Raw genomic sequence first — 22,102 nt, forward strand, 5'->3', positions numbered from 1 at the left:
GTAAGCTCCCTGGTTATTTCCCAATCATGTGTTGCCTACTGGTACCATTTACTTGTGGAATTCTACAATTCTTGCAGTGAGTTTGATGAATTTGAACTTACATAGTCAGGAATGTCAAATAAAAATTAAGAAGAGAAACTGCTACTCTATTTCAACCCTGGAATTTAAATGTCATCTCTCCCAAACTAGCAATTTTCCAAATTAAAATGTGAGCTGCCAGTAAGCTTAAAACATTAGGCAAGATTAAAAACCTACTTTTATAATATTGTTGAGTTGGGCTGCAGTTTAGTGATAGAACACTATCAGGTGTGAAGCCCTGGGTTCAATCCTTAACAGCAAGGAAAAAATAAATAAATAAGATATTAACTATGAACATATCAATTCCAGAAACTATAAGCCTGACTATAATCTGAGCCTGGACTATAAAAATGAAGCGGAAGCAGTAAGTGGCTTTAGTTTTTGACTAATCACTCACTCCCTGGGTGAAATCTTTTAAGAGTACAATGAAAGACAAAAGGCTGACCTACAAATAAAGGAGGAAATGAATTTTATTTTACAAGGTTATTTTGCTATATTTTTATTAGATTCCTGCTTCCAGAAATAGGAATAAAATCCCTTGAAGAGCATTAAATATAGGAGTCTGAAAATAATTTAAGTGCATATTAGCAAATAAACATGAGAAAACATTCAGTTGGGTAAGCAAACACAGAGTGGACACTGCTGTAGCATGGCTCCATGTATAGACCACTCACTCAAATCCTCTTTTCCATGGCTCAGAGATGCATCCCTCATGCATTCCTGTGACTCAATGCATCCCTCCAAAAAGACTGGTTCTAGCTGCTGACTCAACTAACATGAAATGAAATTGCACTCTGTGATGCACTGTAAACTGAAAATATTTTAAAGCCTAGTAGTGAGCTTCATAACCCTTAAGTTTAAATAATTTCACAGGTTAAGATAGGTCTAGATAAAATGTTGGATCTTTTTTGAATTTCAAAATGAAAGCACAAAAACAGAAGGATGACAATATTAGTATTTTACATTTTTCTTGACCAAAAAAATAATAAACCATCTTGATTATAAACTTTTTTTTTAATTTGTAATGGAGCATTATCAAAGTTTAAGCCTCTAACTTAAAAATAAACACATAATAAACACTGAATGTATTTTTAAAAAAGAATTCTAACCATGGAGAAGATTACAGGCTGGGTAGTCTTTTAGTCCTAGCTAACCAGATTAAGATCAAAAGAGCAACTACAGCAATAGTCACTGGAAGTTAATTAAAAGCCTGCTGTGGTCCTTAACTGTAAAGTCACCAGGTTAGCACTTCTATGAGCTCAGAGCGCACACGGTCGTCGCTATCCACAGTATCTCCCTCCTCTGCTGGAAAGAGGAAGGGACCTACGACAGTAGCTGTCAGTGGGAGATGGTTCTGGTCCCCCCCCCCCCCCCCAGTTCTCCTGACAGCATCTATCTTAGGTGAAAAACAGTAAAGGAACCAAAACAAAGACCAGGTGTGCCCTCCTCCCCAAGAGCCTCACCCCACACACCAGCCAGGCCAGATCCCACAGCACTGACTTCACTGTCTCTTGTATCCCTACTCATTCTGAGTTTTAAAACCATCTTCTAATGATTACTTGAGCAAAATAAGTATCTGAATGAAAGGTAATTAGCAGTAGGAATTGTGTTAATTTTCACTATGAAAACATCTTAACAGTTGTCCAGGAGAGGAAATGCCCTAACTTTAAAGGGCTGTTTTAGAAACACTGCAAAGGTTTACACAAGCCATGCCAACACCGTCCACATGGCAAACAAAACCAGAGCGGATAGAAACTGAAGACTCTTTCCGCTAAAATACTCAACTTTATTAGAGAAATTGTACTAAAAAATAACAAGGATTCCAACGTTTGCTCTATTCTACTTACAGTTCATAAATAAGACAGCGGTTCCAGTGAGACACTCCTTCACAATCTCTCCACGGGTGTCCCAGTGTTTCTGTATCAGAATAAGCTGTTATCAGCCAACCGTATGTGGCTAAATGATTAAAATGGCCATCTATACTTTACATAGTAAAGCATTTTCCAAAAGTTTAATGTACACAGTGACAAAAAAGAAAACACACACACACACACACACACACACACACACACACACAGTAACTCTGAACACCTGAAGATGATTAAGCAGCTTCATAATTGAACCAAGCTCTGTGATTTGCAGAAAGGGCCTTTCTAGCCTTCAGATTAGAGTTCCGACAGTATCAATGTGAAAAGAGACTCACGCTGAAACCAAGACACTAAAGTACTACTTGGTTTTTTAAATCTGTGAAAATAACTTTTCATGAGGTAAGGCAACTGAGTAATTTGATTGTATTAAGTTCTGTTAAAATAATTACACTTGATTTTCAAATAACCTTTGCAAATAAAAACTGGGGTTTTGTTTGCTTTGGAAACATAACAATAATGAATATTGTGTTAACTAGAATGTACAGTTTTGAAGAAAACCGTAACACGGATACTGTTTTATTACTTGCAGACCTTCTGCAAAATGTTGAGCCTAAGACTGATGGATGACCTTGTGTCTTTTCAACTCGAGTAAGCATATCATTGAACATAAAATACCTTTCCATATGCTCCTAGTCCTTCCTTTAAGTATAATTTCTACATCATTAGGAGAAAATGACTCCAAGATAATATTAAGGCCATCATCCAATGAAGTCAACTTGTAGGTTTCCTCTGATCATGTCTCCTGTTTAATCGTCACAGTATAAAACTGGTGGTCCCCAAACCACATTGTTTGAACCTCCACACATCTTGTAAACAGGACTTCCTTTTCTTATCTGAATTAAGTGCTTCTGACACACCACTTGAACCCTACCCAATGGGTGTGACTAGAATACAGAATTCAAGATTCCAAATGAAGCACGAATGACTAGCACATATAAAACCCTAGAAAACAGCACACTACACATTGTAGAAGGCACTAAAGCTTCAGCTTGTGCTCCAACTGCCCATCTCTGAAAACTCAGTTTCCTTGTTATGCGGGCATCTTTGCCACCTACAGCTGACAAGACACTGCAATAGCATTCATGAGCTTGGAAATGTAAAGGAAGTTTCAGAAACGCTCATTTTATGGCAGACAATGATTCTAAACACGGAACACATTATTAGTGTTCGACACGGCTGCTCTCCTTCCGAAGAACAGTAGCATGCAGTCAGTTGGTTTGTAATCACTTATTTGAGCAATGTTAATCTGTGAAACTGCTTTAAAGAAAAACTGATGTCCAAAACAGTGAGCAAAAGAAAACCCAATAGTGAGGATTTACCACAATCATTGTAATCCCTGTGAAGTAAGTGTTAAAAACTTCTTACATACTTTGCACTTTACAAGAGTGTATGCATATTTGCACAAATTTCAAGCACATCATCAAACTGTATATATTGAAATTTTTTTTAAAAAAGTAAAACAATACAAAATTCAGTAATTAACATTATTTTTAAGAGCCTCCACTGCTCATTTCCTTGGAGAGTTCAACTCTGGATCTCTGCTTTTCTGGCACTGACGCACCCACCACATGACAATCATGGCAGACACCATGGAAATGCAGACTTCCGAAGATAGTCAGTTTGGGTAACATCTGGAATTCCATATGGCCGTGCTCAGTAACAAGATGTCCAAAACGTCATCTCATAGCTGGAAAAGCTCTAGTTACCATATATGGGTTCCTTTCTCCATGTACACCTTGTTTCGAACTGAAAGCTTTGGGTCTGATCCCACCGTGGAGGAGAGATAAGAGCGGGCAGGCCTACAGAGCGTCAGCCTTGCTGCACAGGCTCTCTTCATTTGGCTGGCAGTTCCCATTGTGCTGTACTTTAGTTTCTTCCTCAGTCCTTGGAGAGTCCTTCTCATCCGCATCTTTGCTCACAGTTGAATCTGCCTCTTTACTGTGTTCCTTCTCCTGCAAAAACCATCAAGTGCACATTTACTATCATGCCCGATAATCATCTGTAACTGTGGCTAAATGTAACTGGTTTTTGTGAATAAACCTGCACTGTTTTCTTTCCTTAAAAAAACATGCAAGAACACGTATCAACTTGTCCTTTGTATGTTATTCCCCACAAAAGATAGACAATTTATAGTTAACAAAAATCAGAATACAACAGGTAAACAGAAATTCTAGCTCTTCAAAATCAGCCTTGTAAAATAAAACAAAATAAACAAAGAAGGAAAAAAAAGGCCATAGAGCTTTCCAATACATTACAGGAAATGACTGAACATGGACAAGAAGTCACTATTCCTCCTAGAAAAGCCTTGAAAAGAAGTCCAAATTCTGCACCCAGGCCAAGGAAGGATCAGAGGAGAACGAAGAATGCCTAAAATGTAATTCATGCTCAATAATACTGCTGATGTCACTGATGAAGACAAACCCATCAGTATCAAAGTTCTAGCATCTTATTTCCAAATAATCATACATGACAAGATAGCAAGGAGTGAACTAACTTAATTCACAAGTACTTACAATCTCCAAGAAAAAGCTTAATTGGGGAGTTTAGTTTTCAATTCTGTATCAGAAAGTTTGGTTTCAATTATGTGCTACACATCAAACCCTATGACAACAGTCTCATCAATTTTGTTCAAATGTATGCTGAGAATAAAGTACACTTGTTAACCAGATTCTAAAATATTCTCCTTGTGTGTTATTTACTGATTCTCCAAAATAAGGAATTAAGCTGTGTAAGTTTTCATTGGTTCTCATCTCTTCAAAGGCAGTAAGTATGGACAGCACTAGTGCACAGGGCTCTGCACAAGCAGCTTCTCTCTCGTGCAGGCCCTGGCTGAGGCTTACCTTAACTGGTGTGTTAGTCTTCTCCACCTTCTCCTTCCCATCTCGGTCACTAGAACTCTTTTTTGTGGAGGTGGAATGCTCTCTTTCTCTCCTGTCGCTGATGTGGTCCCGTTCTTTTTCTCTCTTTTTATCTTTCTTATTTCGGCTATATTGAAAATGCAAGAGTTGCCTTTAAGAATTTGAAGCCCCACTGTCTATACTCGACAGTATCCTTACCTAACACAGGCAAATAAGCCGCTAGTTCACCAGATTGGCTCAGTCCCAAAATCAGGTCCTCCACCTGACCTACTCCACCCTCTGCTTCATTAAGGGCTAAAGTGATTTCAGCAGCAACCACCACATGTTCCTTTAAGACACAACTAGGTACTGTCAATTTACTACTTTTTAAATGTTCAAGATATCCTAATATACTGGAAAGAGGATGAGATAAAAAACTAACTACAGTCAGCCAAAACTATAATGTATAAGCAAATCTCCTTATACACAGATTTGCTAAACCACATATGAAAAGTATGTAGGAAAATGCTGCACCTAAACACAGACGTTTTGTTTTCTAGTAATAGAAACACTTCCACTGAATCCCTAACCCCTACAGGATTTTTTCTTTTCCTAATTCTCTGAATATGCCATGTACTGTTGTATAATGTTTTCATAGGCAACACTCAACTTAATGCATGACCATTTGAGAGGGAATAAAAAAAGACCAGTAAGGTGGCTTAGCTGACATCAAGCATAATGACCTGAGTTTGGTCTCTGAGATTTACATGATTTTTAACAGAGAAGAAAAAAGAAAAACAAATAGAGAATCAGAAGAGGGAGAATAGCTACAGTAGATGTTAGTCCAAGTAACTTACTATGCTCCTTGCCCACCTCATCTAGTGTTAGAAACAGGAACCAACAATTCAAAGCCAAACCTAAAACACATGAAATGCACTACTGAAAAAAAAAAAATCACAAACTCCTAAGATTATAGGGGAAATTATGCAAACCACCTGCAAACCCTAACTGTTCCTGATCTGGCCAAGATGGCTCTAACACAGAAATATGAGCAGTTCCCTCTTATGAGTAGTTTTGGAAATGAGGACAACTATGAAACAGATCCAAAAACAAATGAAAACCTGTTCATTCAGGTCACTGAGGAAAATGGTATTTTATAAGAGCTTTGGGGACAACCACCTAACCATTTGGCAAGGTGACACAAGATGCACATGCTATTCTAATAACAGAGAAAAGAGAACTGGCCTAGAGACCCAGCTTATTTTTAGATGAAAGGACTACATACTAGAAGTAAATATGAGAGGGTGAAGTCGGCCGCTCCCTGGAGACCACAGGTGTAAGAGCCAGCACTGCCCCAGGCCGAGAAGCCCTTTCACTCCCAAGACTTCAGGGGACTTTGGCTTTCCAGGAGACAACTGGGGAACAAGCTCAGTCAGGGGTAATGAGGAAACTGAGTTGGACTCCTGCCTGATCCCTCACTGTGGTAGGATGAATGTGGGGGTGGCACACAGGGAAGTAATCCCCAACACCTAGTGATGAACAGTTGGGGCATCTGGCTGGCTACATCATCTTGGTGGGTTCATGTGGTTCTCCTCAGCATTCCTGTTGTCTGGACTCTGACCACCGTCATTCATAATTTGGCAATGTATATCTTCCTACATATAGTCAATGAAAAAATCTGTTAAGACCCCCAACCAAGGAAAGGCTCGGCTTTTGGCACACTGGGAACGGATGGACTGTGGACTAGTGCACCTGTCCCACTGGACCGATGCCGCTCACTTCCTCACCAACACTGCCTCGCTGCTCAGCGCACTGCTGCCTAAGCTGCCCCAGTTCCATGGGGTTCGTCTCTCTGCAATCAACAGATACTGAAAGGTGGGTTGATCGTTCTGCAGGCATTGAGGGAAGGCACTGGAACTAATATATAACGTTTTTCCCTTCTCCACACTATCTTCTGTATCGTGGAAGCCTGAGAGAGAAGATAAACCTTCCTAAACTCCAGGAAGGAAGAAACTGGGAAATGGGGTTCCTGGGCCCAGCCTTAATAGCGTCCAGATTCTCTGGATCAGGAAAGGTGGGTGAGCTTAGGGCCTGCCAATCACCCTCCTCTATCAGGCAGGAAGCCATCAATGTTTGGGCTTTTTTGGTGATTATTTTTCTCCATTATCTTCTAAACCCACCAACTTCAAGTTCTGTTTTGCTGTATATTTTTCTTAAAATAAAGTCCTTCAGTTATGGCTGAAATTTGATAAGCAAAAAAAAAAAAAAACCCCAAAAAAAACAAAGCAAATATGGGTGGATTCTACGTTAAAAGAAATTTCTAGTTACACCTACAACTCTAAATATATAAAACAAAAAAAATATTTATAATTGTTTGTAAGAAACTTTACAGGGCAAAGCAAAACAAACAAAAGGCCAAAAAACCTCTCAAGTGCCTCAAAACAAAGTGTCATCATGTGAGCTGTATGTCTTTAAATATGGGATAAAAATCAAAAGAATGGTACACAGGAACACCATGAACAATAATATGCAGGGGCCAGAAAAGTTTAGGTCCCAGCACCACATCACGCAGGTCACAACTGCCTGTAACTCCCCCTGCACTCTTCCGGCCTCTGCAGGCATTGTGCTCACACACACAAGCCATACACAAACATATAATTAAAAATAAAATTACATTTCTAAGAAAATACAATCAATTTAACTACGCTAACTAGTGCAGCCCACCAGTGAAAGATTGTACAGAGGCACGCTGGCTGGGAAGACTGAGTGCCAGACTAAAATATCAGCCAGAACAACACACTCAGTGCAACCCCACAAACACCACTGACAACATCAGCACAGATACAAGTGAAATATGTCCTAAAGCTTGTATGACACCTTCAAGGCTCTCCATATAGCCCAATGACTTCTAAAAGAACCGAGCTGAGGCTGGCGAGACGGCACAGCTGTTAGGAACACTCAGTGCGCTTTAGAAGACTCTGGTTTGCTTTCCAGCGCTCACATGGCAGCTCAAAAACCTCCAGTTCCAGGGAATCTGATATCATCTTCTCACTTACACGGGCTCCTGCATACACACGTTATGAACATATATACACACTCGGGCAGACACACACACAAAACAAATAAATATATAAATATTTGTACAAGTAAAAGAACATGGTTAACTGACTCACAATTTCTGATTTCAAAATGACTAAAAAACTACAATAACTGCAAACACGGTACTACCTCCCGACAAACACGGAGGCCTGTGGAAAAGCTGAGAATAAACACCTGCACACCAGGTCAGATGATTCAAGACGGTGCCAAGACCATCATTCAGTTAAAATGGCTGTTTTCAACAGTGGTGCTGAGAAAACGTAAACCTTAAAACGCCAAAGAAGGAAGTTGGAATCCTACCTCTAAGCATATACAGAAATGGCCTCACAATACACGAAAGCTCCGACTAAAGGGGTCAGAGTAATGGCACGCACTATGTGACCTGAACCACAAGCTCCATTTCTGGAACCCACATCACAGTAGGAGAACTAATTTCAAAAAGACAGCCTTTCACCTGCACACACAAGCTGGGGCACATACATGCCCCTCCATGCACATCCACATACACACACAATAATAATAGATTAATAGGCATAATAGTTCATCACCACAAGTTCAAGGGTGTTCTGGTCTACTAGTGTGCAAACACCAATGAAACCTGGGTATAGTCACTGCTCACACAAGTACACAAGAACATGTTAGTCTTTGTGTAAAAAAAAATTGGAAAATACCTTTGCCTAATTTTGTAAAAAGAAACAGACAAAAGCTGATGTAAACAGTGCATGGGAAGAAGGAAACAGCACTGTCACAGAACCGAAGTCCCAGCAGCATAAAACGAAATGGAGAGATTCCTCTCTCACCACTGCAGACACACATTTCTTATAGTGAAGAATGACAAAAGGTAGGACCCTATCTGTTCTAGTCGACTTTTTAATCCAAGGAAACAATTACACACTCCATTTGTAACTATACAAACCTGGGGAGCGGGGAGATTTGCGATGCTCAGTTCCTAAATGGACAGAGTGGAGGAGCTGATAGTTTAAAAACTAATTTGTATTCTGAAGAACACAATATATCTGCCATTTAAAACCCAAAACTTAAAAAACAGGCTGAAGAAGAAACTTTTATTTCCTGCTCCCCCTTTACATTTTTGCCAGATGCATCCACCTACCCCCTGGGAGACGGAGACCTAGAAGACTTTCTTTTTATGGTCTTTGATGTTCTTGGCGATCTGGAAGAACTCCTGCTCCTCCTCCTCCGCCTTTCCCTAAAAAACAAAACAAATCAGTTTCTAAAATCAGCAACTGAAATTAAGGACAGTTCAGACTATAAAGTTTGATTATTTTATTTTTTTAATTTTTCAGGTTCCTCAGTGTTGAGACTGTAGGCTTGTACTACCAGCCTAACTTGTTTTTATTTTTATTAGGAGACGGCTAAAGGGATCCTGGAGATCAAATCCAGGCCCTCCCACAAGACAGACAAAGCTCTGCCCTGAGCCACTAACTCCTTTACTCCCTTAAGGCTCATTAAACTCTTTTAAAGGCATGCTTTATTACCTGATCTTAGTGAATATCAAATTATGAACCATACAGTTATCGCTGAAAAAAATCATCATCTAAAATTTCAGGAGAGAATAGAGAACAATCTCCTTCTCATGTGGCATACTTTAAATTCTTTTTAATTCTTCAAGTTAGGACACAAAGTGATGGGTTTCACTAGAACAACTTTTCGAATGGAGAAATATCAAGGATGGCTCAGGCTCAAGTCTTAGTAACTAAAATGCCTCCCACCACCGTGCTTCTGTCTCTCTTGCATTGCTGCAAAGATTTTCTAACAGAGTAACAAGTCTGGCAAAATAAGCAACGTATTGAGAAACTGCCTTCCCGACTAGCTTGCTGTCATTACCATTGTTCCAGTTATTTAAAATTAATGCACAAATCTATACAAGTAGTTAAAATCTGAAATTTACATAAAGAAATAATTAGTAAAAAAATTAACATTAACAGATAATACATATTTCAAACTACATCATATTTAAGAGTGACTGAGAGTCAATAAACTTCATCACATCCACAACTCAAGGGATGAGGTATGAAGACATTTATCAAATGATTAGTATAGCCAATAATCTTATATAAGAAGTTCTGATAAGGGCTGGAGCCGATTGCTCAGTGGATAAAGTACTTGCTGCCCAAACACCCATGGAAAGGGCCAGGCAGAGCGGCACATACCTGCAGGTCTGCACCAGGAGGCAGAAACAGGAGGACCTGGGAGACTTGCTAGCCAGCCGGGGCAGAAAATGAGTTTCAGGTTCAGTGAGACCTTGTCTCAAAACACTTCTCAGAACCACTGACCATACAACCAAAACATCAATCTTCTGAAATTCAAGTTCTCCTCACTATTGCTTTTCGTTTTCTTTCATAAAACAAAGAAAATTCATAGCCAATAACTCCAGACTTCCTGGGTTGTGTTGGGTCTAGAGGCTAACACCAGTAATGTGCCAGAACAGAGCCTGACACACAGCAGGTGTGCCAACTAATAAAGATTCTATTTTTTTTTCTTTCTTTTTCTTTCTTTCTTTTTTCTTTTTTCTTTTTTTTTTTTTTTTTTTTTTTGTGGAGAGCAAAAACAGAATATAAAAGAAATCAAACCCTACTCACACATGGTAGAAAAGCACTGAGTAACATTCTCTGCCTTTTCTTCCCTTTTATAACAGTAATTTTTAAGCATTCAACATTTTTAAAGTATCAAATTTAAAGTTTAAAGTATTCTAAACTTTCTTTGAAAATACAGATTAGAAGACAGTGCTGAAAATAAAAGCATGAAAATAGATTTTTTGAGCAGCTAGAATGTTTCCCATTCAATGAGCAAATCAGAACATTAGAAAAGGAGGGGCCTACTAAATCGTAACAAACTAGCTGCTGCTGAACACTGGTGTGCACACAAAGTCAGTCACTAACAAACTCTGCCCAGCTCATTTGGTCTGTAGGTCCCAGAGTTCAAGAATATGTTCAGGACTGAATTTGAACCTTTTAATTCCCTTAAACATAAAAGGAGACAGGCACTGTGGTGCACACTTTAATCCAAGCATTTAGGAGAGTCACATGACCTTTCTGAGTTATATTGATAGCTACAGAGACCCTGTCTCAATGAGTGAGAGCACAAGCAAGAGCGTAAGCGAGCCAACAATTGAGAGGGGGGGAGGGAGGGAGGGAGGGAGGGAGGGAGGGAGGAAGGATGCAGGTGAGCGAGTAAGAGCGCACAATGGAAGAAAGCCAACAAGCATTTCAGACTCGCTGGAAAAATGAGCTTATGTCACTAATTAAATCGGATTCCAGTCACTGAATGCTGTGAAGCAGAGCATCTGGGTGCACAACAACATGAAGGCACCCACAACATGACCAACAAAATCACTTGCAAACAGGGTGGGGTCCCAGGTTAGGCTGATCCTCAGGCTGTTTAAGTGGGTCAATGTTTCTATGTTGAGCCTGTTGTGACTATGTTACTATTTTCAACTTCATGGCTCTGAGCCAGTTTTAACTGCCACAGTCTAACAGTCTCACAACCTTGCTAGAAAGAGTAAATAAGGTAAGATTCAAGTCAACTAAGAACTAGATTTGACCTGTTATACCAGCACCCAAAGAACACTGCAATTAGCTTTTATTATCTTTTAATAGGCTAGCATACAAAAAGTAGCTGTAAAATAACATTTTTCAAACTAGGAAGTTTATTCATTTATCAACTTGTATGCAATAAAAAGCCAACTTTAAAATTTATTGAAACATTTATTTTCAAAAGACTAAGCATAACTTATCATCATAGTATCATCAGGAATAAGGGATAAAGGGTTTAAACAACCTTGAGAAAGATTCCCATGTAGCTGTTACTACAGCGACATGCTGCCACCTGGTGGCAGTGTATCAGTAAGTGGAAAAAATAGTCCTAAGAGGAAAAGGTCTAATGTTTAAAACTAACAAAGGAGAATAATACTCTAACATCATACGTAGAGCATAATGGAAGTTAAAGTTAAATTAGCTGACAGACAGGAATCACACTATGACTCTGGAAATCACGAAACATGCTAAGATTTACCACACCAGTCCAGAGAGACAACAAAGTCTCAAAGTCAACTATCACACAAGAACTTTTACATAGGCGTTTCAAAAACATTTTCCCAATCATATGCCAGTCTCTAAGAAAAATAGTAAGTAAAAATCAACCAAATTTAAATATTGCATTATGAAACACAGCTAAGTGTGTCCAAATATTTTGTCCAGAAGGTTCAATGATGTAGTAATCCCTCTGCTGAAGAGAAGCTCACTGGATAATGCAGGGTAAATGATACTAACTACTATGCTTGCAGGGTACTCTTCCCCCCCTTCAGTTAAAAATGTACGCATCAGTGACTCTTGGCTAAAGTTTAAGCAAGGTGCAGTGATAGCTCAGTCAGTAAAGCGTTTGTCACGCAAGCATGAGGCCCCGAGTTCTACTCCCAGAACAACCCATGTGGAAAGGCACAACACATGATTAACAGAAGCAGACGTGGTAGCATGCATCTTTAATGCCAGTACTGGAGAGGCAGAGACAAGCAGGTCCACATGGCTAACTGTCTTGGCCAATGAACCCCATCCAATGTCACTCTATGACCTCCACACACCAGCACCCACATGCATGTGCACCTGCACGCACGCACAGAAGTTATGTATCACCAAACCTGCTGGCACTACGAGATCGTCTTGATGCATTGTAACTTCGGGGTGGTGTTCTAGACTTCTTCTCCTTCTTCCGTTTTTCATCTGTCTCTTTGGATCTGTCTTTTTCCCGCTCCTTGTCCTTATCCTGTTCCTTCTCCTTCTCTTTGTCTCGCTCCTTTTCATGGTCCTTTTCCTTTTCGCGGTCTTTATCTTTGTTTTTACCCCGTTCCTTGTCTTTTTCACGCTCCTTTTCCTTCTCTCTTTCCTTTTCCCTCTCTCTCTCTTTTACTCTTTCTTTCACCTTTTCTCGGGTATCTTTTCTCTTGTCCCTTAAAAAAACAAACAGAAATTTTTGGCTAAAATAATTCTCTCTCAAAAAGAAGAAACCTCTCTTTCTGAACAATTACCAATAAAAAAAATCATCTGCACCGACTATAGTAGACATAAAAATTTCTGTGTAACTGAGGTGCTAAGTGGAGCAATTAGGCTGAGCTAAACCACACTGGCCTATTTTTTTTTAATTTGCTTCAGAGGCAATCAATATTAATCTTAGAGGCTAAAGCAATGAGAAAGCCTTATTTCTAATAAACCTGAACCACAATTTCACATAAGTGAAAACAGAGATAAAATGTAAACTCTCTGTGACGGCTCCAGAACTTACCGTGACCGAGACCGGCTCCTTGACTTCCGTCTCTCCCTAGACTTAGAGCGTTTCTTATGTGGGCTCTTGGATCTACGTCTATCTTTCTGTCTTGAACGTGACCTGTTATGGGATCTACTCCTAAAAATAAATAAATAAATAAATTGTAAAGATATCAAAACTTATCCTCAGAATTTCAACTCCCAAAAAAGCTAAGAATTCTTATATTCAAATAAGATCATTTAGAAAACCTATCCTATTTATTAATATTTTAAATGACCCTTCTATGTTTTCATCAAAATTAAATTACCAGAAAACGTACCAGCTATATTATATTGTGTAGAACACAAAACAAAAATAAATGAATAGTTATTTTCTCTGCCTACTGTCAGGGATAGCTTTCCTTTTCATCATATCATCACATGCCTCAGATCTGCAGACTGTTCCCTTGGCCCACGTTTTCACATCCCAGATTGTCTCTAATTCCTGGCTTCCATGTAAACTAGCTGTGACTCATCCTGAGGGAGCAGGTATATGTACGGGGCCAGGCACTCTTTGTTGCAATAAATATTAGGAAGAAAGTAATAAAGTTGTCAAAGAACACATGGATAAAATATTTTAATAGACTATCTATGGAAGAGTACTGGTGACAGTGACAGTGTAACACATGAAGCATAGAAATCAGATCCAAACGTCAGATGGGATGTCTTTATCTTATAACTAATTAATCAGCAACAAAAGGAATCTTTATTACTCTACTATCCCCAGAAAAATATAAGTTGTTATTTCAATCCTGAGGAGGCCCCAATGAAATAAGTGGGTATATTTTTAGTTATTTTTTCATAATAAAATATCCTAGGCACTTTTTACTAAAATATTAAATAGGGTTGCCAATGTAGCTCAGTGGAAGTTTGTACAAGATGTAATACCCTGAATTTGATCCCCAACACTACAGCAAAACAAAAAGACCAATTTCCTTTAAAGTGTAACAGAACACACACACATAACTTAAATACAGAAGTGGTGAGCTCTGGCTAAGTCCCCCATTTTATACCAGAAGTCCATATTCCTCTGAAGTCTGAATCCCAGCTACAGTTCCCATGGTTATGACTCAATCAGATGACGTTTGCAAAGTGCCTTATAGCCCCTGGCACTGAGCCAATGTTTAAATTAACATATAGGTAAACTTTCATCTTTCTTCCAAAGAGGCCTGGGATATATAAGCTTTCCACAGGATACTTTACATACAAAATTCACCATCATGGTTGTGGGTTTGGTTTACATTATTTAGAGTGTGTATGTGTGCGAAATGTAAGTGCCAAGGCACATGTGAAGGTCTAACAACTTGCAGGGTGGGTTTTTCCTTCTAACTTGGGTCTCAAAGATAGAATTCAGGTTCCAGGCTTGATGGAAATAATCTTTACCTGCTGGGCTATCTCAGCAGCCCCACCGATAGTCATGTTTTAGTAAAATGAATTAGAACAAAGCCTATAAAAAGAGGTTTTAAAAAAAAAAAAAAAGTCTGAGATGGGCTTTAAAGCCAGAAGCATCCCTAGATTACACCTAATTGCTATGAAATCTTACTATAAAGTACATTTTCATTTATCCAAAATTTGTTTACATATAGTTCATTTTAAACTGTCTAAAATTATTGTCAAGTTAAATGACAAATAGCAACTTACCGTCACACTGTATCAAAGCTCAACTGTACTATTAACTGATTCCATTCAAACACCATTTCCTATAGTTCCTAATCTGATCTGTTAAGCCTATGTAGCCTAAAATACAACAATCATAGAGATGCCCTTCTTTCCCAACACTAACTCTATGAATAAAACAAATGACAAGATCTGGGCAAAGCAGAAATATCCTCCTCAAATCCTAGCCTCTCTCCCTCTTCCCATCAAAGGAGATTGGAAAGGGAGGGGATGGTGTACACATCGAGATGCCCTTCTTAATGAACACACACAGTAAGTCTATCTACTTCTGTGGTACAGTGTGACAGTGGCACACACATGTACAAAGTGTAGTGATCAAAGTCAGTGTGACCAACGCCCTTCTCCTTAAGCACTTACCATCTTTTTACTAACAGCAGACTTTGAGCTCCTTTCTTCTAGTTGTAAAATGTACGACAAATTGCTACAAACTATAAGCATCCTATGTGTTGTAGCAGGTGAGAACTTACTCAGTTTACTATATGTTCTTTGGCACCCATTATCCAATAAGATGTCTCCTGCTCTCTAAGAATTGACTGGAACTCAAACTTTCATGGGAAGTTTTCTGCCTAGAAACACATGACATTATAATCTACACTGCTGGGTCCTACTAAATCAGCTAAGGAGTGGGGAAAGTGTAGGAAGGTTCTTTCAGATCAAAACCCTCAAGTCTTAGGTCTTTAATCAAGACTTCCATGCCTCTATTTTAGAGAAAACTCGTTTTCTCTTGTTTTAGCCTAAGTGTATTTCAATATACACGTGTAAAGCCTATTGACACATGTATATTTGCATGTGTACATGCATGCCAAAAGCCTCTAATTTCAAATTTTAGCCTCAGATACATCCATATGAAAATATATAATAAACTCTTAGAGGAAGAAAACAGTATGTAAAGTCAAGGACTTTAAAAGTGGGCAGTAGATAAAATAGATAACTCAGTTATTGTCCTAATTTTTAAAAGCATGTAAAGTTTCACATATTATCAAAGAAACCAATGTTAATGGACAAGTTTTAGGTTTTCTCAGCCTAAGAGTTTAGATGTCCTTTATAGCCACTCAAAAAGAGACTTAGGAAACCAGTTTATTACTCTTGGGCATGTTCATACTTCTCTGATCTTCATTATCCTGTCAACGTGAGGCAAGCAATCATTCATCCATCCATCCAGCCATCCATCTGTCCATCCGTCCACCCATCTGACCATCCGTCCATCCATCCATGTCTCCAAACTGCTGTAACTGTTCTACTTTCTGCTCTAACTTTGGCTCCTACTATTCTTACATTCTGGGTGATTTGGAGACAATGTCTTGCTATGTTGGTCTGACTGATTTGGTATCTACTATGTACACCATGCTGGCTTAAAGTTGAGAAACCTGATTTTGAGCTTGCAAAACTCAGCTCAGAGACACCAAAGCCCCCAAAGAAGATTTTGTAAACTATGTATGAACCATACCATTAAAGAGGGCTAGAAGTATAGTTTACAAAAGAAAACCCTCTTTATTTTCCTATCCCATCTTATAATCTCCTTAATCAGCAGAGAAAAAGTAGGCTGATGATCCCTGTGAGGCTTCCCTTGAGGCCCCCTTCAATCCCCACCTTACACATGCACGCACACCCTTGGCATTCTCTGAAGGGCTCACTACACTTCAGGCACGAGTCTCAAGGACATGCTGCAATTTACACTCTGAGGTATCCTTTGCACCAAACACAAAGCAATTACATAGAAAAAATTAAAATACTGAAATTATGATCAAAAACAGAACAAAAAGAACACGAGGACAGCACTGGAGCTCAGGCCAGAGGGTGGCCAAAGGAGAACTGTAGCCTGAGCAATATGACCACCATTAGCTTTGCTCACAACAGAATCAAACACTTTCTGTCACATATGTGGACAAGGTTAGTTTGAAAAAGAAAATTCAAGTATAAAACACATGCAAATAGAACGTTTTTAAAACCAAAAATTATTAAAAATACTAAAAATTATCAATTAGGAAAAATGCTCTCTTTTGAGCACACAGAAAGGGAAACGGGATGGGGCAGCACTGGTGTAGCCCTCAGCTACAGTGTTTTCATCGAAGCAACAGTTTTAACAACAAGCATGCAGCACACGAACAGATCAGCAGACACGATGGAGACTTCTGAGTTCTGATGCGTTGGCAGCTTAACTATTTGGAAGACAACACGGAGAGAACATTGAGCATTGACATCAGAGTCTCACCTGTGCTTTGACTGTGACCTCTTCCTTCTAGAATGGGACTTTGAGCTAGACCTGGACTTTGAGCGAGTGTGGGAACGAGATCGACCGCCTTTCCTTTCATTGCTCTTTCCAGACTCTGGGAGGAAAAAACCACTTTGCAGCGTAAGCTCAGAACAATTAAAGATCCCAGTTAATAATTAGGCACAAGTGGAATATACCACATATAGTGCAAGGGGCCTACTCTCTGTACATCCTCCTCCTGTGCAATTATCCTTCAGAAACATCCAAGAAAGTCATTGCATAAACTCGTTGAGTGCAGCCACCCTGCAGCAGTACATATAAACCAGATGATTATAAACAGCTGTTCGTAGTATTTTGTTGCTGCCATAACGTAAGATTAAAACATGTCTGCAATTCCTATGACAGTGAGGCTAAGACCTTCCAGCATTACTTTTGTTAGACTTGAAACTAAATTCCAAGTATTAATTTAGGAAATCTAATTAAAGAAATCACATAGACATTTTAGAGTGGAGTTTATAAAGTATTTAGCAACACAAAAAAAATGAGTGAGCTTTCCTTTAATCTGGCAAAACTCAGTATCTGTTTTTTTCTAAATTAGATGCTTTTTCTCTTGTCTTAAAATTAAAACTTTGAGGGAAAGGCAACCCGCCTACATTTAACATTTTATTCATTTGTTCCTTCCTTTTTAGCCTCACAGAAACATTCACATTCTGCTTTCCGCAAAGCACCTCAACACTGACCTGTTTTCACAGAGTACACTCACTAACACTAAAGTGCACAGCTCAGTATGAGGGCAAAGTGGTTTGTGCTGAGTTGTTCTGAGTAAGCCACTTACTATGTCTTGAGTTTCAGTCTTCTGATTTGTACACTGAAGGAACTGAGCAGTGTAATCCTAAAATTCCTTGCACTTCTAAGAGTCTCTGGTCTTTAGACTATGTGCTATACAACAACACTGTGGCCTTACCTGGTTCAATGGCTGCTGAGATAAATGACTGAGCTTCCCGTACTCGCTTCATTACTTCTTCTAACTCCTTAGCTGCAGCCTGAGGTGTCATCTCAGGAGGTTTTACTATTGCATTGTTGGAGTGATTTATTCTAAATTAAAAATATTAGTATATCACAAACACACACCATAGTTTATAAAGCATGAAACAACTAAATGTTAGTATGATATACATGTTTATAAATCTGAGGATATTTCAACAGCACATAGGAAATAAAAATAGCTAAATACAGAATAGCCAAAAGTAACCTTAGAAAATGACAATCTCTCATCTCTACCTACCACTATTTTCTGCTAAACGAAGAAAAACTAAAGTCTACCTTACTTCTTCAACAACTAAACAGACCATTACAAGTTTACGAGTGGTCATCAGGATTAAGATGGACACTCCCACCCTCAGGTTGTGCTAATGTCCTGCATATCCCAGCAGGACCAGGGGAGGCTGACCACATGACCGTTTCATTCAACACTGTCCCATGTCTGAGTCACAAATGAAGAGCAGCTGGTAAACCTCCCTTTGTGACACACACAGACACACCTGCTGTTCCACAGAGGAGACTGAGCACCCAATAACAACAGTGACTGATCATTTAAGAGCAAAATCCAAAACTGTTAACTAAGAGATCCATCTACAAAACTCAAAAATCACATTCACCTCAATTATCTGCATAAATTACAATTTCTGGACTTGAGTATCTAAAAGGTGAAATGAATTTTTGTCAACAAGGGTGGTTATGAGCAGATAAACTCACCATGTCTGATTTAAAACACTTCTAAATACTTGAGACTATTTTCTTCCTAGGATTTGGAATTTACCCAAGTTGTTATTTTCAACAACTCTGAAGTTCAGTTACTAGTTAAACTGCCCTTCACCTGCAATCATCACAAAGCAAACCTGACTTAAAGGACTGTACAGAAACATGACTGAAACCACCATGTATAGCATGCAAACGATTAACATGAAAAGAGAAACAGGTCTTAAGGTCAGTGTCATGTATTTCTCTTCTGTTTAACAGTCTTCCTTTCCACAAATTGCCAATTACTATTTTTTAAAGCCTTAATTAAATCACACACTTTACAGCTTTTTCTAAGTCATTAGAATTTCTTTTTTGAAGATTTCTTACTTCAGTGGCCTGTCTCCAAACATAACTCCATTAAAAGCAAGGGCCCTTGGTACAGAATTTTGGTCTGCAAATTCCACAAAAGCAAACCGAGTTGGCTGAGTCTCATCACCTGCCATCCGAACAAACTTCACTTCTCCAACTTGTTTAAAAAATTCAAGCAGTTGATCAGCTGTCGTTGTCTGAGGAAGCAGAGTGACATTTTAATACAGTTACTCCTTTTCCCTTCTAAGTCAGGGAAGAAAAGCAGTTAGTGCTGGCAGGGGAGGGAGGCGCATTTTCTTCAGTGATGAGGCGATGACCAGGTGCCATGCTCCTGTCCTGTGCCCCTCATAACCAAGCCCCATTAAATTTACTGGGTTCCAAGAAAGACATCAAAGTAGAAAAGGGGATAACATTTGAAATGTCCAATAAAAATAGATGACAGACAGACAGTGCAGAAAAGGGCTAGCTGGGAGAACAGGGATCAGTGGGAGTGAAAGGGGCCACAGGGACGGGGGGGGGTGAATATGATCAAAATACATGTGAAAACATCATAACGAAACCCGTTACATAATATATGCTAATAATAAAGTTTAAAAACAAGCAAATAATACTTTATCAACAGAAACTTTAAGAATAAGCAGCTACTGTCACTCAGTTTCTTCTGAGTTACCTGTGAATTCAAATTTCCAACATAAACTGTTCTCCTAATTTCATCAATTTTGGAAGGATCCACATTTCCCATAAGTGGTGGCTGTGGTATCTCTCCAAGTGTTGCAATATTTGGGTCCAGTGCTGCCGCCGGTATAGCTCCCAAACTGCTGAGTGAAACACCAAGCTACAAAAGACAAAGTAAACGTTAACGAGGAAGTTCTCACTGGTGTCCACAGCACTGTTCTCTAATCTTGCTACCAGTAGATCAGATCAACTCAACATGAATAGAAGGAGAAAGGGAAATCCTTCCCTTAAGCTACATGTATCTGAACATTAGGTTTTCAGATAACATTTTTTAAAATGCCTGGATATCTAACTACCTTTAAATGGATACTAAAAATGAACAGGACTTTTCAATGCTCAGTTTAGTTATATTCTGTGATCACCATAAACAGCATTATTATACACTGAGCCAATGCCTCAAAAAGAAGTAAAGTAGGTGGGGCTGGAAAGGTGGCTCAGAGGTTAAGGTCTGTTCTTCCAGAGGTCCTGAGTTCAATTCCCAACAACCACATGGTAGCTCACAACCATCTGCAGTGAGATCTAACATAAGGTTGAATTCCTGGAGCCTGCCGATACAGCATGTCCATCAAGCACTCAGCCTCTCTGTCAGATGGTTCCTCGGTTAATGTATGTTGATTCATAAACACTGAATACATGGCCAACAAAACAAAAAATGAAATTTTTCTACATTTTCATCATATTGATTTTTGTTTGTTTGTTTGTTTTTTTTTTTTTTTTTTTTTTTTTTGGTTTAAAGCACTGTGTAGGGGGGAATTATCGAAGGAACAAATTACACACAAAACAGAATTCCAAAATGGCACCAAACAGACTCACTACACTCACACTTGTCTGCAGAAGCAGTACTGAAACACAGCCGAGGACGCTTGGCCTCGTCTGGAAATATGCACATGATGGGACTCAAGTCCGTCATTACTCTAGTATGTGTGCACTGCAGACAGTAATTTCGGGGTTTCAAAAGCCTTTTGTGAAGTGAACTATGCAATCATCTGCACCTAGTCCTCTCCCTTCACTCAGTCCACCCAAACTGAGTAGCATTAGTTCCTCAAGCACAGAAATTGAATTAAGAGTCATCTTGCTCCATGGTCTCCACAGCAGGATGCTGTACAAGATTCAGTTTCAGAAGCCACATCTATCATCAGGACAAGCTGACCACCACAGTCATGAAGTCTGCACACACCCATGAAACACTGGCAAGCTAAGTCAGTCCTTGCCTGACAAATGGCCCTCTTTAAACAGAGTATGACCAGAATCTTTCTCACACAAAAAAACCAAAGCCATATGAAAAAACAATGGCTATCTCTTTCTTTCACTGAGAAATCACAAGATATTAATTACTGTTTAATTCTACACAGCAAATATGTAAGGATTCTGTTGTATTTTCACCTTGTTCCACTCTCTCAGTCTTCTCTGAAATGCTTTTTCTATTACCAAAGTTCATCTCCCTTAAAATGGACTTAGTCCTTCTGAGCCTCCTGAACTGGGAAGTGATCTTGGGCCTCCAAGTCTGTGTTATCTAAAGCGCGTTATCTAAAGAGTCTCCTACTTGAATTTTCAAGTGTGAACAAGCCCCCAATTATTTCAGAGCAATTCCTAAAGTGACATCAACTGCAATGATGTGAGGTAAACGTTTAAACACGGACTCTGAATGGCTGCCACCAAACACAACCAAACAAAGTAAGGATGACGTTTCGCCCCTTAGTCAGCCTACTGCAGAGGCCACTGCTCACCCCGTCAGGAGGACTTACACTGCCCACTGCCGTCAGCGGACTGGAGGTTGGTATGGGAAGCAGCCCTGCACCAGGAACCAGGCTTGTCATGGTTGGAGCAGGAGCCAGTAAAGAAAGGGCTTTGGCTTCTTCTGGGATTTTACCTGCAGAGGCAAGTTCCAAATATTATGAAAAGCAGAAACACCACACCAACTTTATACTATAATTTTACAATTACCCTTGCACTTAAAAATAATAATAATAAATGAATCTATCTATCAGATCCATACAAAGAAACAAATAAGAACATAAGGCTTTCCTTTTATCCTGCTCTATTAGGAAAAATAAAAGTGAGCAAAACTTCAAAGACTAACAATCTCATTAATGGAACATTATTTTAAAAACT

General features: G+C 39.1%; 1 protein-coding gene and 1 pseudogene across 3 annotated transcripts in view; one reads left to right on the plus strand and one right to left on the minus strand.

Moving 5' to 3' along the window:
- Window positions 1–1,735: 1,735 nt before the first annotated feature.
- Window positions 1,736–22,102, minus strand: part of SREK1 (splicing regulatory glutamic acid and lysine rich protein 1) — a 32,050-nt gene continuing 11,683 nt past the window's right edge. For both annotated transcript variants that reach the window (XM_080933780.1, XM_080933781.1), the window contains 10 exons: window positions 21,736–21,860; window positions 19,926–20,090; window positions 19,274–19,452; window positions 18,111–18,241; window positions 17,147–17,261; window positions 13,238–13,357; window positions 12,597–12,905; window positions 9,054–9,149; window positions 4,847–4,991; window positions 1,736–3,958 (listed from right to left, as the gene is read on the minus strand). In XM_080933780.1, coding sequence (XP_080789906.1) covers window positions 3,806–3,958; window positions 4,847–4,991; window positions 9,054–9,149; window positions 12,597–12,905; window positions 13,238–13,357; window positions 17,147–17,261; window positions 18,111–18,241; window positions 19,274–19,452; window positions 19,926–20,090; window positions 21,736–21,860 — 1,538 coding nt within the window. In that variant the 3' untranslated portion in view covers window positions 1,736–3,805. The remainder of the gene's footprint in view (window positions 3,959–4,846; window positions 4,992–9,053; window positions 9,150–12,596; window positions 12,906–13,237; window positions 13,358–17,146; window positions 17,262–18,110; window positions 18,242–19,273; window positions 19,453–19,925; window positions 20,091–21,735; window positions 21,861–22,102) is intronic.
- LOC308433706 (ORM1-like protein 2) lies at window positions 6,332–6,715 on the plus strand (annotated as a pseudogene). The gene has a single exon. The product of its transcript is annotated as an ORM1-like protein 2 (transcript).

The sequence above is a fragment of the Micromys minutus genome, assembly GCF_963924665.1.
Source record: "Micromys minutus genome assembly, chromosome: 20".
NCBI lineage: Eukaryota > Metazoa > Chordata > Mammalia > Rodentia > Muridae > Micromys > Micromys minutus.